The sequence below is a fragment of the Agelaius tricolor genome, unplaced genomic scaffold, assembly GCF_023055355.1.
Source record: "Agelaius tricolor isolate 1412-34295 unplaced genomic scaffold, bAgeTri1.0.p SCAF_5, whole genome shotgun sequence".
NCBI lineage: Eukaryota > Metazoa > Chordata > Aves > Passeriformes > Icteridae > Agelaius > Agelaius tricolor.
This window is the reverse complement of record NW_027269265.1, coordinates 52,201,094-52,214,535: the sequence shown is the minus strand read 5'-3', so window position 1 is coordinate 52,214,535 and position 13,442 is coordinate 52,201,094. Positions and strand designations below refer to the sequence as shown.

Genomic DNA, 13,442 nt, shown 5'->3' with positions numbered 1-13,442 from the left:
TAATGTATTTGGAAAAAAAAAGGGAGAAATTTAGTACTTGGTAGCTCAGGCTAAATCAGCCATTATGTGAAAGTTTGATAGTCAAGCTAAAGGATAATTTCCAGAGTTGTTCTTTGCTGTCACTTGCAGTTTCTTAGTAAAACATGAATGCTATTCAGTATGAGTAGTGCCACTGAATTCCATTTCCATCAGTGAGATGTTGCTCTCTGCAGACCCTGCCTGCAGCTCTGAGAGCCCTGAAGGGCAAAGCAGCTCGGCACTGCCTGACACAGGAGCTGGGCCAGCACGTCAAGGAGAACCGAGCCATCCTGGACCACCAGCAGTTCGACTACATTGTCAGAATGATGAACTGTGCTTTGCAGGTACAGCATGGCAGGGCTTTGGCCTTGATTGTCTTCCTCTTCTTTAGGATTAGGATAAGCAAAATTGCTTAGAGGAGCAAAGTTGCTTCTTGTGGAGAAGCAAAATAATTAAATTACTCGAGCGCATCCTACAGTGATGTAGGAGATACTGCTTGATGGTGGATTGAAGATATTTTGTGGTTGAAAGAATAAAACACTCAGGTCTGTACAGATCTGTCTGATATGACAAGCAGAAAGAAAACTGTTCCCATTATTAATAATTTAGATACAATTTAGTTTTGATAGGTAGTCAAATGATTTAACTTAATGGCTTGAAGTGCTTTTTTTTAAATGAGTGGGTCTTGGCTTTTCCAGGTCAGTTTCAACCCAGAGTTCCTAAAATGTGTATCAACCACTGGTCCCTTAAAAATCCCAGAAGTTTGCCTTCCTTGTTTAAACAGAGTTTAAGAAAGCATAGTTTCTGCTTCTGTGGCTCATGGTGGCAGTTCTGATGTCACAGTTTGTCAGAAACTCACTGCAAGTGCTTGCAGTTCATCTCCAAAGTTAATTCTACTGACAAATTATTATGTGCTGAATAAGCATCAACACATGGGGCAGCTGCCTATGAAAGCAAAATATGTGGGTGACTTCTTTTGGCTTTCATTTCAATATTTGGTCTTTTTTACCTTCACTTGTTCTCAATTCATTATCTGAAATATTTTATAGTCTTAAATGTTTTCTTACATGTCTCTTGTCTGAGAATGTAGAGGTATTTTTATTAATTTGTAATGTGATCACATTTGGTTATAATTTTTCTTTTGTTGACCCTAAGATACTGTATCAAATTAGGGACTTGATGGAGGCCTTAGTATTTTAATCCCACTCTCCTCAAACCTAAAACCCACTGAAATTATTCTGCAACAATTTATAAGAGGTTGACCCACATTTTTTAAAAGGTGAGTGCTAAATGCCACTTTCACTGAAGTGTAGAAATAAATTAACATTGACTGAGCAAATGCTACCTCAGGTCACCATCAAATGCAAGTTTTGCTGTGTGTTGCACTTCTTGTTTGTTCACAGTAAGGTATTTTTCTACTGTTGTGAAAGAAGTCCATCTTTGTCTGAGCAGTGTTCTTAAAAGCAAAACTACTGCAGTCAGCAGATGAAAACTGAAGTTGACTGGCTAAAATTACACAGCACCTAGAATCTGCTTTTTGACACAGTTCTTCACCTTTTCCAAGTCCTAAATTTAGCCTTAGAGTTGGAAGAAAAATTGAATTTATCTGTGAAACTCTATTTCTCTGTCCAAAATCATGACTAATGGAATATTGCACCTGCTGTGTATTCCAGAGTTAGAAATTTTCTTTCAAACCAGAAAGCAGGATTGTCTAGACATGTCACAAATTTTGCTCCTACTTTTTCGATCATTCCTTGGTTAAAAAAACATCCAGCTCTTTTTAGAAAATAGGAACAAAATACAAATCCCCTTCATTTCTGTATCTTAGAAAAATTATAGCAGAAGAAAATGAAATTTGCTTTTCTGAGGAGAGAAATAGTAAAGTAGTATTAAAAGGACATCACCTTTTAATAAAATAATTAAAGCCAATTTTGCTCTGGAAGAAAAGCTTTTTTTTCCCATCTTGGTGATCTGAAGGCCCAAGAAAGAGCTCAAGTTCAAGGAAATGAATGTGTCTGAAGAGTTACTGAAATTAAAATAAATTTTTCTTCAATAAAAATTAGGCTTGTTTTTCTTCAATAAAACTAGCAAATATAACTCAAATCATGCAGGAGAAAGAGATCAAATAATGAGGCACAGTTTTTATGCCTCCCTCCCCCCACCAACAGTATTTTCATATCTTTGAAAATATGAAATGAAAGTTTTCATTTCTCAGAAGTAAGCATGGCCAACATGAAAACATCTGAACTCCTGACACTGGGCAGTGAGCTGGAAGCAAGTATTTTTAACATCTACTTTTATGACATATGAAGTTATTTATTAAGATAAAAACATGATTTATAATTTGTCTGTGCACTTTGCTCAAGTGTGGTATTTGAAACAATGTGTAAATTGTGACATTTTGGAGCTTCCTTGTATCAATTCAAGAAAAAAGCACTTTATTGAGAACTTAAATAAGTTTGCCCTTGCTGCAGTGGGATGCACCAAGTCAGCATTTTGCTGTAGACACATGAATTCTGTTAGCTGCAGGTCATAGGACCAAGCAATGTAAGCAGTGTCTGTTAAAAGACACAAAAATCTAATTTAAGAAATGTGGTCTTAACTAGAGATGTAGTGAAGCTTTAGGGAAATACCACATTAATTATGGATGGGGTTTTTGGGCAGAGTTAGGTTGCAGTAGGGCTTTCAGACCTCACTGAACTACTGGCATTGTAGAAACTGCCTCAGTTCTACCACCAGAGTTTTCTGTTCATGATATTGCACATTCCCCTTGGCTTCTGGAAGATGGAAGCTGAAATCCTGCTGAGGCTGGAGCACGGAGAGGAGGGGAAGGGAATGCCCTGGCAGGGTGGCAGAGCCCGGGCTCCCTGCTGGACACACTGGGTGAGTGGGGACCTGTGTGCAGCCAGCTCCAGCCCCATGGCTGGCCCTGGGACACTCCAGTCTCACCTGCTCATCCAGCTGGGAAAGCTGATGCTCTCCAGCCACCAAACCTCTGCTCATGATAAGATGAATTGTTGCAAGCTCAGCAAGTCAACATTTTGCTGTAGACTCGTGAATTCTGTGAGCTGCAGGTCGCAGAACCAAGTAATTTAAGCAGTGTCTGTTAAAAGACACAAAAAATAAACAATTTCAAGAGATGCAGGTTGGCCATTTCTGGCAAGTCTTTTAGATTGAATTCTTTGTCTTACTGTGAAGTTCCAGGTGTTACAAAATGAGGAAGATTGCACTCTGCAAGTCTAATGCAGAGCCCTCCATTGCTAGTCAAGATTTTTCTGATTGTCTAGTGGCAGGTTTTTTCATTTAATAGAATCTATTCTCTTTTTTAGTGGAGTCCACAAAAATAAAGGTCAGATGCTTTTTCAGAGCTCCTGTATACTCATTTTGTGCATGAAGAGCAGTATGTTAACAAAATGCTTGTGGTAATCCCACCAGGTATATTTTTGCTGGTCTCATGTATGTCTGGCTTGAGAAAAGATTAAGGAAATGGAATAGATTGCTCCTACTATTGCTTCAAGTGAATAGCTGTTTGATTTGAGTGAGCAATTCCATAGGCTGTATTTCCCCAAGGATCTGATCTAGCCTTTTTGCAGCTGGGAAGAAGGGAGGGTGGTATTTTACCAGTTTCTCTAGGGATGGCAAAACGTGGATTTGCCGCTTCTCTGGTGGTTGTCAGCTTGAGTTCTCTCAGTCCAAGAGGGGCATTGTTTTGTTTTAAACTGTTGTTCTTTCAACTGATAACAGGTAGAACCTGCAGATTTTAATAGGCTTATGATTTGTGGAATAGTGCTTTAGAGTTTCATGTTAATCTGCCTTCTTTAGCACCTGTGGTAGACTATAGGAGGCCTTATAAATAAAATTAAAGTGAAGTATGATGCAGCAAGTCAGTATTCAAGTGTTAAACATGCTCTTCTGTGTCTGAGAAGTATTGGCAATTACTGCTGCTGAAATAGAAATGAGAGAAGTATTTCTGATAGAATTTAGTAGTAGGAAGACCAAAATTACATGGAGATTGTAATGGTCATGAATTAAAGCAAAGACCTTCTGATAAGGGCAGTTAAATCCCCAGTCACTTTATTTTATCTCTGCTAGGAGTTGTCCCTGACCACTTGCTGAAAACTTTGTTGTCATGCCCTGAGTAAGACTTTTTCCCCTGAAAAATCATGTACTGTGGCAAACATTTAAATCAGCCTGTCTCACCAGAGTGATTATTACCTTTGATAGAGGAGCAGGAGCATTATGTTCTGTTCCATATGTTGTATGTCTAAGCTACTGTTAAAAAACCTGAAGTGTTGTGAAAGCTTAATATTGATTGACAATTCAGTTTATTCAAACAGATACTACTGCAGATAAAAATGTGGAATTATAGCTCTAAACACTCAGTCAAATTTGTTTTCCTCTGCTGTGGTTACCTCAGAAAAATTTGCAGTTCCACATAAATTGCTATTTCAAACATTTTTCTTTATGTTTTAATTTTCTATGATAACATTTGCTGACATCTCCGAAATAAATACTTAACTTTTTTTTTGCAACTAAAAAGCCTTTTTTTTAGCAGGGAAGCACTTCTATACAACAACACATTTTATTTTTAATACTTGTTCAGAATTTGTGGCAGAAACCATCTCAAGGCTCTGTTTGCGTATTTCTCTATTCATTTATTGCAGTCATAACTTGTCCAGAATTTCAGTTGTCTCTCTAACTTTCCTCTGGCAGCAACAAGGGAACACTGTATTTTGAAATGTAGTTGCACTTAATTTGATAAATTAAATGGTAGTAACAGCAAGAAGAGGCCTGAATACACTGTGGGGATGGTATTTGATAACCTGAAATGATTTTGATATTAAAAAGACATTCAAAGCAATTTGCATAAAATATTTAACAGTAAGTCTTCCTAAGAAAATTCATTTCTGGGGAAAGATTCTCTTCAGATAATGCAGGACACCTTTGCTGGGTAGTTGGAACAGATAAAATTTCTTGTTTCCAAGGAAGAGCTCCAGGATGCTGCAGCACTGCCTCTCTAAGATGTTGGTCAGTAATATTGCCTTGCTGCATATTAATGCTTTTGTTTGGCAAATGTGAGTCAAATTGGAAAACACATCTGCCCCAGACATCTGGATTTTCAATCTAAATGTGGTTCAAGTGGAAAAATTGTGCATAAAGCTGATAAATACGTAAATACTCAAAATTCTTGTCTTAAGCTGCAGGGAGGGAGTGAGGTCTCCTTGTGATGTGATTTAATCTGACACTTACACAGTCACCAGCACTGGTTTGGGCCCTGCTCCAGTGTCACATCTGTGTCAGTAAACACGTCTTGTGCCAGTGTAACTGAGAGAATATCTTGAATAGTCAACTAATTAGTCACTGCTTTAGTGCTTTAGGTAGTTTCTGATGGATCACTGTGGCTTTCCATAGTGGCAACAAGCAGGTGTTTATCTTTCAAATGGATTATACTGAATGTTCTAGAAGTATACTTGGAGTGTACAGTGTGAAACACAACTTAGTAGCAACCAGGACAAAATTAAAAATGTAACCTGTATAAGGCTACAGCAAAGGCACATCTGGGCCATCATCTGTTCTCCAACATTGGCCAGAAGCAGATGGAAGATAATACTGATTTATTTTGCCTCTAGAACTTTGCTTGTGATTCTTCTGTGTCACTTCAGTGTAATAAGGGCCTCTCTTGTCACACTTACTATGCAGTCTGAAGGGAAGGAAACTTTGATAAGCAAAATTAAAAACAATGGTATTCTATAACTAATATTAAATTTATTTTTCTAAGGCAAGTGACTTTTGTATTGTATTTTGCCACCAGATAAAGTTTAAAAAACTATCAGTCAGTTCTCAGAATTCAGAGGTTTGCAAATACTAGCCAATAACAAGAAAGATTTTATTATTCCTGAGAGAAAATCAGCTCGATGTGTGTGTCATATGATTCAAATTCTTGGCAGTATGAAGGTTACATGAGATAGCATTTCTCATATTTTATGTTGAAAACTATGTTGCTAAACATCTTTATTTTGGAGGGTTACAGTAGATTTCTCTCCTTTTGGATTTTTATTTTGTGACCTGTCTTTTGTTACTCAGTTTGACTTGCATTCCTGGAAGCAGAGTCTCAGAATTCATGTTTGAAAAACAGCACTATTTAAAAATATTTAAAGGTATTTTAAAGCATAGAAGGTCAGACATGAAGAGAAATCATGAGAGTTCAACAGGTCCACACTTAATTCTACTAATTCATCAGTTATTACCAGTTTGAACTTTCTCATCATGTTAGATGTAGTAATGGTATTATTCAAATGGGGGAAAAAAGGAGATTTCCGTGTTTAAGGCTTGGGTTTCAAACTTCCAGATTTAATTCTGTGTTGTGCTGAACATGATTTTGGTAGAGCTCTTTGGTCACATCATATGATTCCAAAAAGTTGAAATAACAGCATTATCATCCTGGTGACTTTTTAGGGGGTCCACCTGTAAAATTCTGGACTTAGTAAAAGAAGTTTCTATTCCTTAATCTTTCTGATAATGTCTTTTTCCCAAGAGATTGCACGGTAGCAGAATATCATTGCACTGACATTGAACTGATAGTGCTCACATCATTTCTCTAGTCAGAAAATGGAAGCACACTGTAAAAGATTGTATTGTTGATCAGTTTTCATTTTTCCTTCCTTTGCTCTGAGGAACATTCTGTTTGTTATACTCATCATAGGATGGCTGCAGAGTCCTGGGAGATTGCAGTCAAGGGTGTCTCTTTGTCAAACCCAGAGAAGAGAGCTGATTTCTTTGCAGGGCTGCCTGTGTCTGTATCGTGGAGAGTGTGTGTGTGTGTCTTCCCTACCCCTGCTGGAAGGCCAGTCAGCATTCCCTACCCTACAGCTGCCAAGGGAGGTGACCCCTTTGGCATGGCAGCAACCATTTCTTGGGCCAGGACTCTCCCTGTGTCAGTGCCAGTGTCCAGGTAATTCCTTGTGACATCCTTGGGGACCGCAGTGTGTGCAGTGGTGTCCCCAGCGAGGTGTCTGCCTGATGCTGCATGTGTGCTCATGCCCCAGGGGCTGTCTCCAGCTCTGTCAAACTGCCTCTGTGGTTTTAGCAAGGATGGGTTTTTGATGACCAGGCACAGAAAAGCATGGCTGCTTTTCACAGCCAGCAGTGCTGTTCAGGAATGAGCTGGTGTGTGGCAGGGAAATTCCTGAATTGCTCTTTTCCTGCAGACTTCCGAGCCCCTGCTCCTGTTAATCTTGACTCCTGCATGGACCTGCCCTGCATGACTATTGCCCAAGACTGTTACTTGAGGAAAGGAAAAGAGAGGGATTAGCAGAAATGAGAGTCCCATGGCATGCTGTCCATTCCTGCATCTGCCTTCAGCTTCCCTCCTGGCTTCTGCCCACAACATGTGGTGTTCACACAATTCCTCCTGCCCTCAGTGTGTGCACATCATGTGTACACACATGTGCACAGGCATGCCAGAGCAGGGCCAGCCTTGGTTTAAGGGTCTTTGCTTAATATTGTATAAAAATATCAAATGATAGGGGAGGGTTGGTTTTAATACAAGAACAAGCAGAACTGCACATGAGCAGTGACCCCAGCAGCTGCTCTGGCTGGTTGCAGCTTTGGGGCTTACAGGGGAATTTCCCTGAGCAGGGTGAGGAGGGTGGTACAAGCCCATCCATCCCAGATGGGCCTCTGTGCTACTGGGCAGCTGGAGCAGCCTTTACTCAGCCTTTACTCAGGCTTTACTCAGGCTTTACTCTTCATAGATGTCTCCTTGTTGCTGGTCTTGTGTTCAACCCTCTGACATTTGCTGCTGGTGCAGGACGTGCTCCCCTGCATTTGCTCACACACAGGTACCTCACTGAAGCATGGAGCTCCTTGGAGTGCTGGCATGGTAAGCTCTGACTGCTCTGGAGCAATCATTGCTGCTAATTGTGGCCTTGTGGTTGCCAAGTGTTCCTAATAACTCCATGTTCTGAATATTTTTGGTCGTCGTGATGAAAAGCAGACATGTGTTTGTGCTCTGCTCACTGCTGTAAATAAAACAAGTCTGGCTTAGGCATTGTGTTGTGCTGCTGTGCAGTTGCTCTCCAGCCTGGCTGGGAAAGAGGTGAACTCATGAAAGGTGGTAAAAAACAAACCAAACCAAGAAGTCTTTCATGTTGGAAAGAATAGGCACTTTGCTGATATAACAGCTATGTGAAATCAGTGACTTCTGTTTTTACAGGTTTCACATTGCTAAAAATGAGGAAGTAACACATGGAATTTTGGTTTTATCTAAGATGTTAGGTATGTTTATAAAGTATATTTCAGTACAGGTCCATCATTCCCTATAGAAATGTGTATAAAATACTGTTAATTATGTGACATGCACTTCATCTGCTCTGGTGCCATTCAGTGTGTACAAGTGGCAGAATATTGCATGGTCTTGATTTGCTGTACCCATGCAGTGACTGTACCACATGTGCACAGTCTATTTTTAGGAAAGGAATTCCTGTGGATTGTGGTGTCTGCTCTTCCTTCACTTGCACTTCACCCTCCAAGTACCTGGTAAGCCCAGGTAGAGAAGCTGCAGTGAGACATTTCTGCAAGGTGTGCTGCCCTGGCCACCACCTTGCAGAAACATGCCAGGTGGACAACTGCTTTGTTGTTTCTATAAGGAATTTTATGAAGCTTCTGTTTCTAAGTGTTTGATTTTACAGGAATTTGCATAAAAATTCCTAATGGGTGGCTGCAAGAGCCTCGTTATTTTTCACATGCAGTCATTTCTGAAGCAGACAGAAGATGGAATACCCAAAGCCTTCTAATCATTTGGCTGCTGTCATGTTTGCATAACCTTTGGTTTAAACAATTGAGATCTCAGCAGCTTGCATTCAAAAGCTGAAGTGTGGTGCTGAGATAAATATCATAAAACACAGGCCAGTTCTGGGGTTTGTCAGTATCTTGTGTAAGCTTTGACAAATGCATTAATATGACAAACAAACAGTAGTGAACTGTGTGACATTTTAGAATGAGTCCTAAGGAAAAAAGCATAAGGATCAATTTCTTTACAGTAAAAGACCTACCTCTGCTGTTACATTAAAAGTGTATACCATTCTAGAACAAGAGCACAAATAAAGGTGTAAACAAAAGAGCATTTGACAATCTGCATATGTTGTAAAAAATTCTTGCAGCTGTTCACATTCTTTTTCAATATTACAGCCCAGAATTATGACTTAAATTAATTGGCTTTTAGGATTCATGGAAAATGCCATGTAAACATGCTTTAATGAGGATTATTTTTAGTAATTCCCTCCCTGTACTCAGTCACGGGGGCAGGCTTTGGTACCTAGTGATCCAACAAAGTATTTAAAAATTACTTTACCTAATGTCTATACATAAAACAAACAAACAAATCCCACAACCCCCTTTCCCCACCTCTCCCCTAGTTCTTGAACTCTGAAGTCCAAAACCCCACTTGGGAGCTAAGAATTGGAATTGGATGTTTAACAGTCTAAAGTCCCACAATGTTTGTAAATAAACAAATTGATTTGATTTTCTATGCAGATTATTTGACTTTTGAGGACAAAATCAGCTTCTTTTGATTAAATTAAGTCCTTTAGTCAGTTGAACACCTTGTAAAATCTTTACTTGGAATGTTAATTGGTTAAACATCACTTTAGAGAATACAAATCCTTTGTTATACGTAAGTAAATTCCATACAATTGACATGTAATAGTCTCTTTCAGGTATATGAAATGAAATATCTTCTAGATCTTACTCTAACTGTAGTAATAATAATAATAACTGTATTATTAGTAATAATAATAACTGTAGTAATAATAACAATACACGTAAAATCAACTTGGATTATGAGGCTGCCACGATTTTCAGCACTTCTTCTTTAGAAACTTCATATTTTTCCTTGTCTGCATTATAATACACTGTTTGTAATATTCTAATTTCCAAATTCAAGATACAACCTGCACATGATAACAGTAGGCAATGGACTGGATTAATTTAAAATCAGTCCAGCAAATCACATTAAATTTATCAATTAATTATTCCAACCAGTTTAATGATAAGGTTTTTTTGTAGAGATTTTCATCCAAATCAGGGATGTAGCACCTCTGTTGTTGTTAAAGCAGTGGTGAATTTTGGCTGCATCATCACAGTCACATCTCGTTGCACAAATGGGCTCCAGCAGATGACACAGCAGCATCCTGCTGATGCACCCAGCTCTCACCCTGTGTGTTCATTTAGAAAATGCATTATTTTAGTTTCTGTGCATAAGAGAAGATTTGAAGAAGGAAGAAGGGTGGTAAGTAAGAGTATTTGAAATTTTTAATAAGTTGTTCACTAGCAGGACATGGTAGAATGTCTCACAGGACTGAACCAAAAGCTACACTCCTAAATGTCCTTGAAAAACAGGAAAGAACAAGATCTAAGATTTTAGCAGCATAAGGAACTGTGGGATTAATGTGAGCTGTGATAGTGAAGGTCTTCCTGAAAGCTTGAGGGTTTCTTTGCTACTTAGAACTGCAGGTAAGATAAAAGGAATGTGAAGATGGTCACATGCATCAGGATATCTACTCATATTTCTTGTTAGGAGGAGACAAAGATAACAAATACTTATCATTTGAGTCATCACATTTATTGTACATGGCTGCTATTCTTGCTGATACAGTGTGTTTCATTCAGGATGTGCACTAAATAATGCCACACTGTCCAGAAATTATCTGTTGATCTTCAGAATTGTACTCTGCACTCATTGGTGATTTGCTTGTGTGTTCTCTGGAGTTGGAGTCATGCTGGTTTTGGGATGCCAAGGCCATTGCTAATGCTTGAACTTCTCAGTTTTTGTTTTCACTACCCGTTCTTTTTTATCCAGCCATTGCAATCTGGCTCACCCTTCTGAAAGCTCTAAATATGAATTGTGAGGAAAGAATTTCAAACAGTATGATTATAGTTTGGACTTAGAACTTCACTGTATTTCACTGTACCCCAAGGTACAGAAGTTTTTATTAAACTTCTCCTTGCCATGTACTGTGATTACATAGCAGAACTACCCTTTCTGCATTTTTTCTTGAAATGTCAATGAAATAAGAACAAAACAGGTGTTTGGAACAAAACCTTCTGGAAGGAAGATCAGATAGCCTAGGAGAAGATTTGTCAGGGTTTTAAAATGGATTAGCTGGCAATCCAAAATCTGGCAAAGAAGGCTTTCTCTGTGGCTCGTTAGCTGGATGTTGCTGCTAGCAGTGGTTTAGAAGGCTGTGGAACAGAAAGGAATTGTACCAAGATTTCCTAGAATTTGTACCAAAGAAATAATTTTGCTGGAAGGCAATCTAGTACACTTGTGCATCTTTGGTCCCACAGCAAGCTCAAGGATGTCGTCTTTCCTCAGGTTGTGTCTGCCCTGCCAGACAGTTTTTTCAGAGAACAGGAATTTTTTTAAGGACTTCCAAACATGCCTCTTCAGCTAGATGACCAACTAGTATGTTTTGGGAGTTTACTTTTTCACTTCTGTAACAAAAGTTAGAGGAATTACCTCCTGGAATTATATAACCTTCTTACTTCCTGAAGCCATTTAAAAATCCCAGAGAAAAATATCAATTCAGCAAGCTTTAAGACTGAAGAATTCTGAGGGTCGTTCTACAATTGCCAGTTCAAAATTGGTTAACTGTTTCTCCATTGTCTTTATCTCTTACAAAAAATGCTTCATGCTTGTTTTTACTTGGATTCTTAGAAAAGCAAACATTTTGTTAATTATCAAGAAATTAATTTTTAATAAATGTTTCATAAGAAACAGTTCCCACATCTTCTGTGCATTGAACCACCAAAAAGTGTAAGATATTAAATAAAATCTGTGTCTGTGTGAAATAGGTGGCTGCTGTCAATGCACTGAAAAGTACAATCAGAAAGTTTAAAATACTTAACATTAAGTTAAATGAATATGTTGTACTTTCTATGTTTTCCTTTTTCATTGTTTAAATATTTGTATTAGAATATATTTTCCATTGATGGATGCTGTCTTGGAGGGAGCACTTTACTAAATCAGGCAGGCTTGAAATCTCAGAATCTCTTGGGCTTTTCAGGCTTTGTAGCAACATTCTTCCTTGATCACACAGATTTGATGTGTTAATCAAGGTGGACACTGCTCTACAACATGCTACTTAATCATGCACAACATATGTCTTTCAGTTCCCAAATTTGCTTCAAGTATTCTTTTCTATGAACTGTTTATCCTTGAAATTACTTTATCACTGGAATTTCTTTTCTCCAGAAAAATGGGATATTTCTGATGACTGCTCTAGTAACGTGATTTTTTCATGATGTGCAGTGTGCCTAATTCTGGTTGTTGTTTCAAGGTTGGTTTTTGGATTAAGCAATTTCTACAACAGCTTCCATTAACATTGTTAAAACTGCACTACTCTTTGAAACATAACTGGAGATTTACATTCCAGCCTATTAAGGAGCAGAGAGGTCTGGCAGTGGAGTTGGCAGGAGGGATTTTAGGTTCTGTCAAGTTCACCAGCACAGCTTACGCAGTGCGTCATCTGTGCCCGAGCGTGGAAAAGCCCTCGCTGGCTGCATTCGAGATTCAGAACCTTTTAATCACAATTTCCTCAGAAAAACCCACAAAACGCCACTTGTCATCCTTGAAATTCTGCAGCCATTGCAGGTCATCCCAGAAATATCCTCTTCCAGCAGCTGACACTTGTTTAATGGATCCAGAAATGGGGCTGCACCAACAGAGCTGATCCAAGAAAACTTCTTCCAGGAGCAGCTGGTCAGTGTCGGTCCTGTTGTCCTTTGGGGCAGCTGTGCACAGAACATCTGGTGCCCCTGCCAAACGTGGAGGAAAGCTTTTCAGTAATATCAAGGTTGGTGTAAAAGGCCCAAAGCTGTCCTGCAGCATGATGTCAAGTACGTACTGAAGAGACCCCATTGTGGGCAGTTGGTGGGAAATGCCTCTGCCAGGGGCAGTGCTACAGCCAGGCAAACATGGGCTTGGGTTCACCTCCCAGAACCCTGTGGATGCATTGGACATAGATAAAGATACATAAAATTTGCATCAGCTTCCTTGCCAATAATTTCTGTCTGTGCTGGTTGAGCACACTCTTTTCTCTTTATATATTTATTTGGGTTTTTTGAGATTCTTTCAGTTGTGCACTCTCCTGATAGTCTCTTGGTTCAGATCCATAAACTTCCTAATTATTTTGTTCTTTTGCCCCTGCTATAACTCTTTGTGAGACTAATGTTACAGGATTTCTGACTTGGTTTGACATGTACAGCACAGCACATGGCTCCTGGTGCTGTCCCTATGTAGTTCGTGTTTCCAGATGCAGTTACCCTGTCCCTTGTACAGAACTTTCTCTTTGGGAGGCTCAGGAGGCTCTTTCAGTCTGTCTGCCACGCTGTGATGCCAGTCAGCAGCAGTCCTGCCCTCCAGC

General features: G+C 39.2%; 1 protein-coding gene across 6 annotated transcripts in view; it reads left to right on the top strand.

The window, feature by feature from the left end:
- The window catches only part of SBF2 (SET binding factor 2), a 232,184-nt gene that overhangs the window by 144,435 nt on the left and 74,307 nt on the right, over window positions 1-13,442 (top strand). For all 6 annotated transcript variants that reach the window (XM_071427963.1, XM_071427961.1, XM_071427965.1 and 3 more), the window contains exon 16: window positions 213-362. In XM_071427963.1, coding sequence (XP_071284064.1) covers window positions 213-362 — 150 coding nt within the window. The remainder of the gene's footprint in view (window positions 1-212; window positions 363-13,442) is intronic.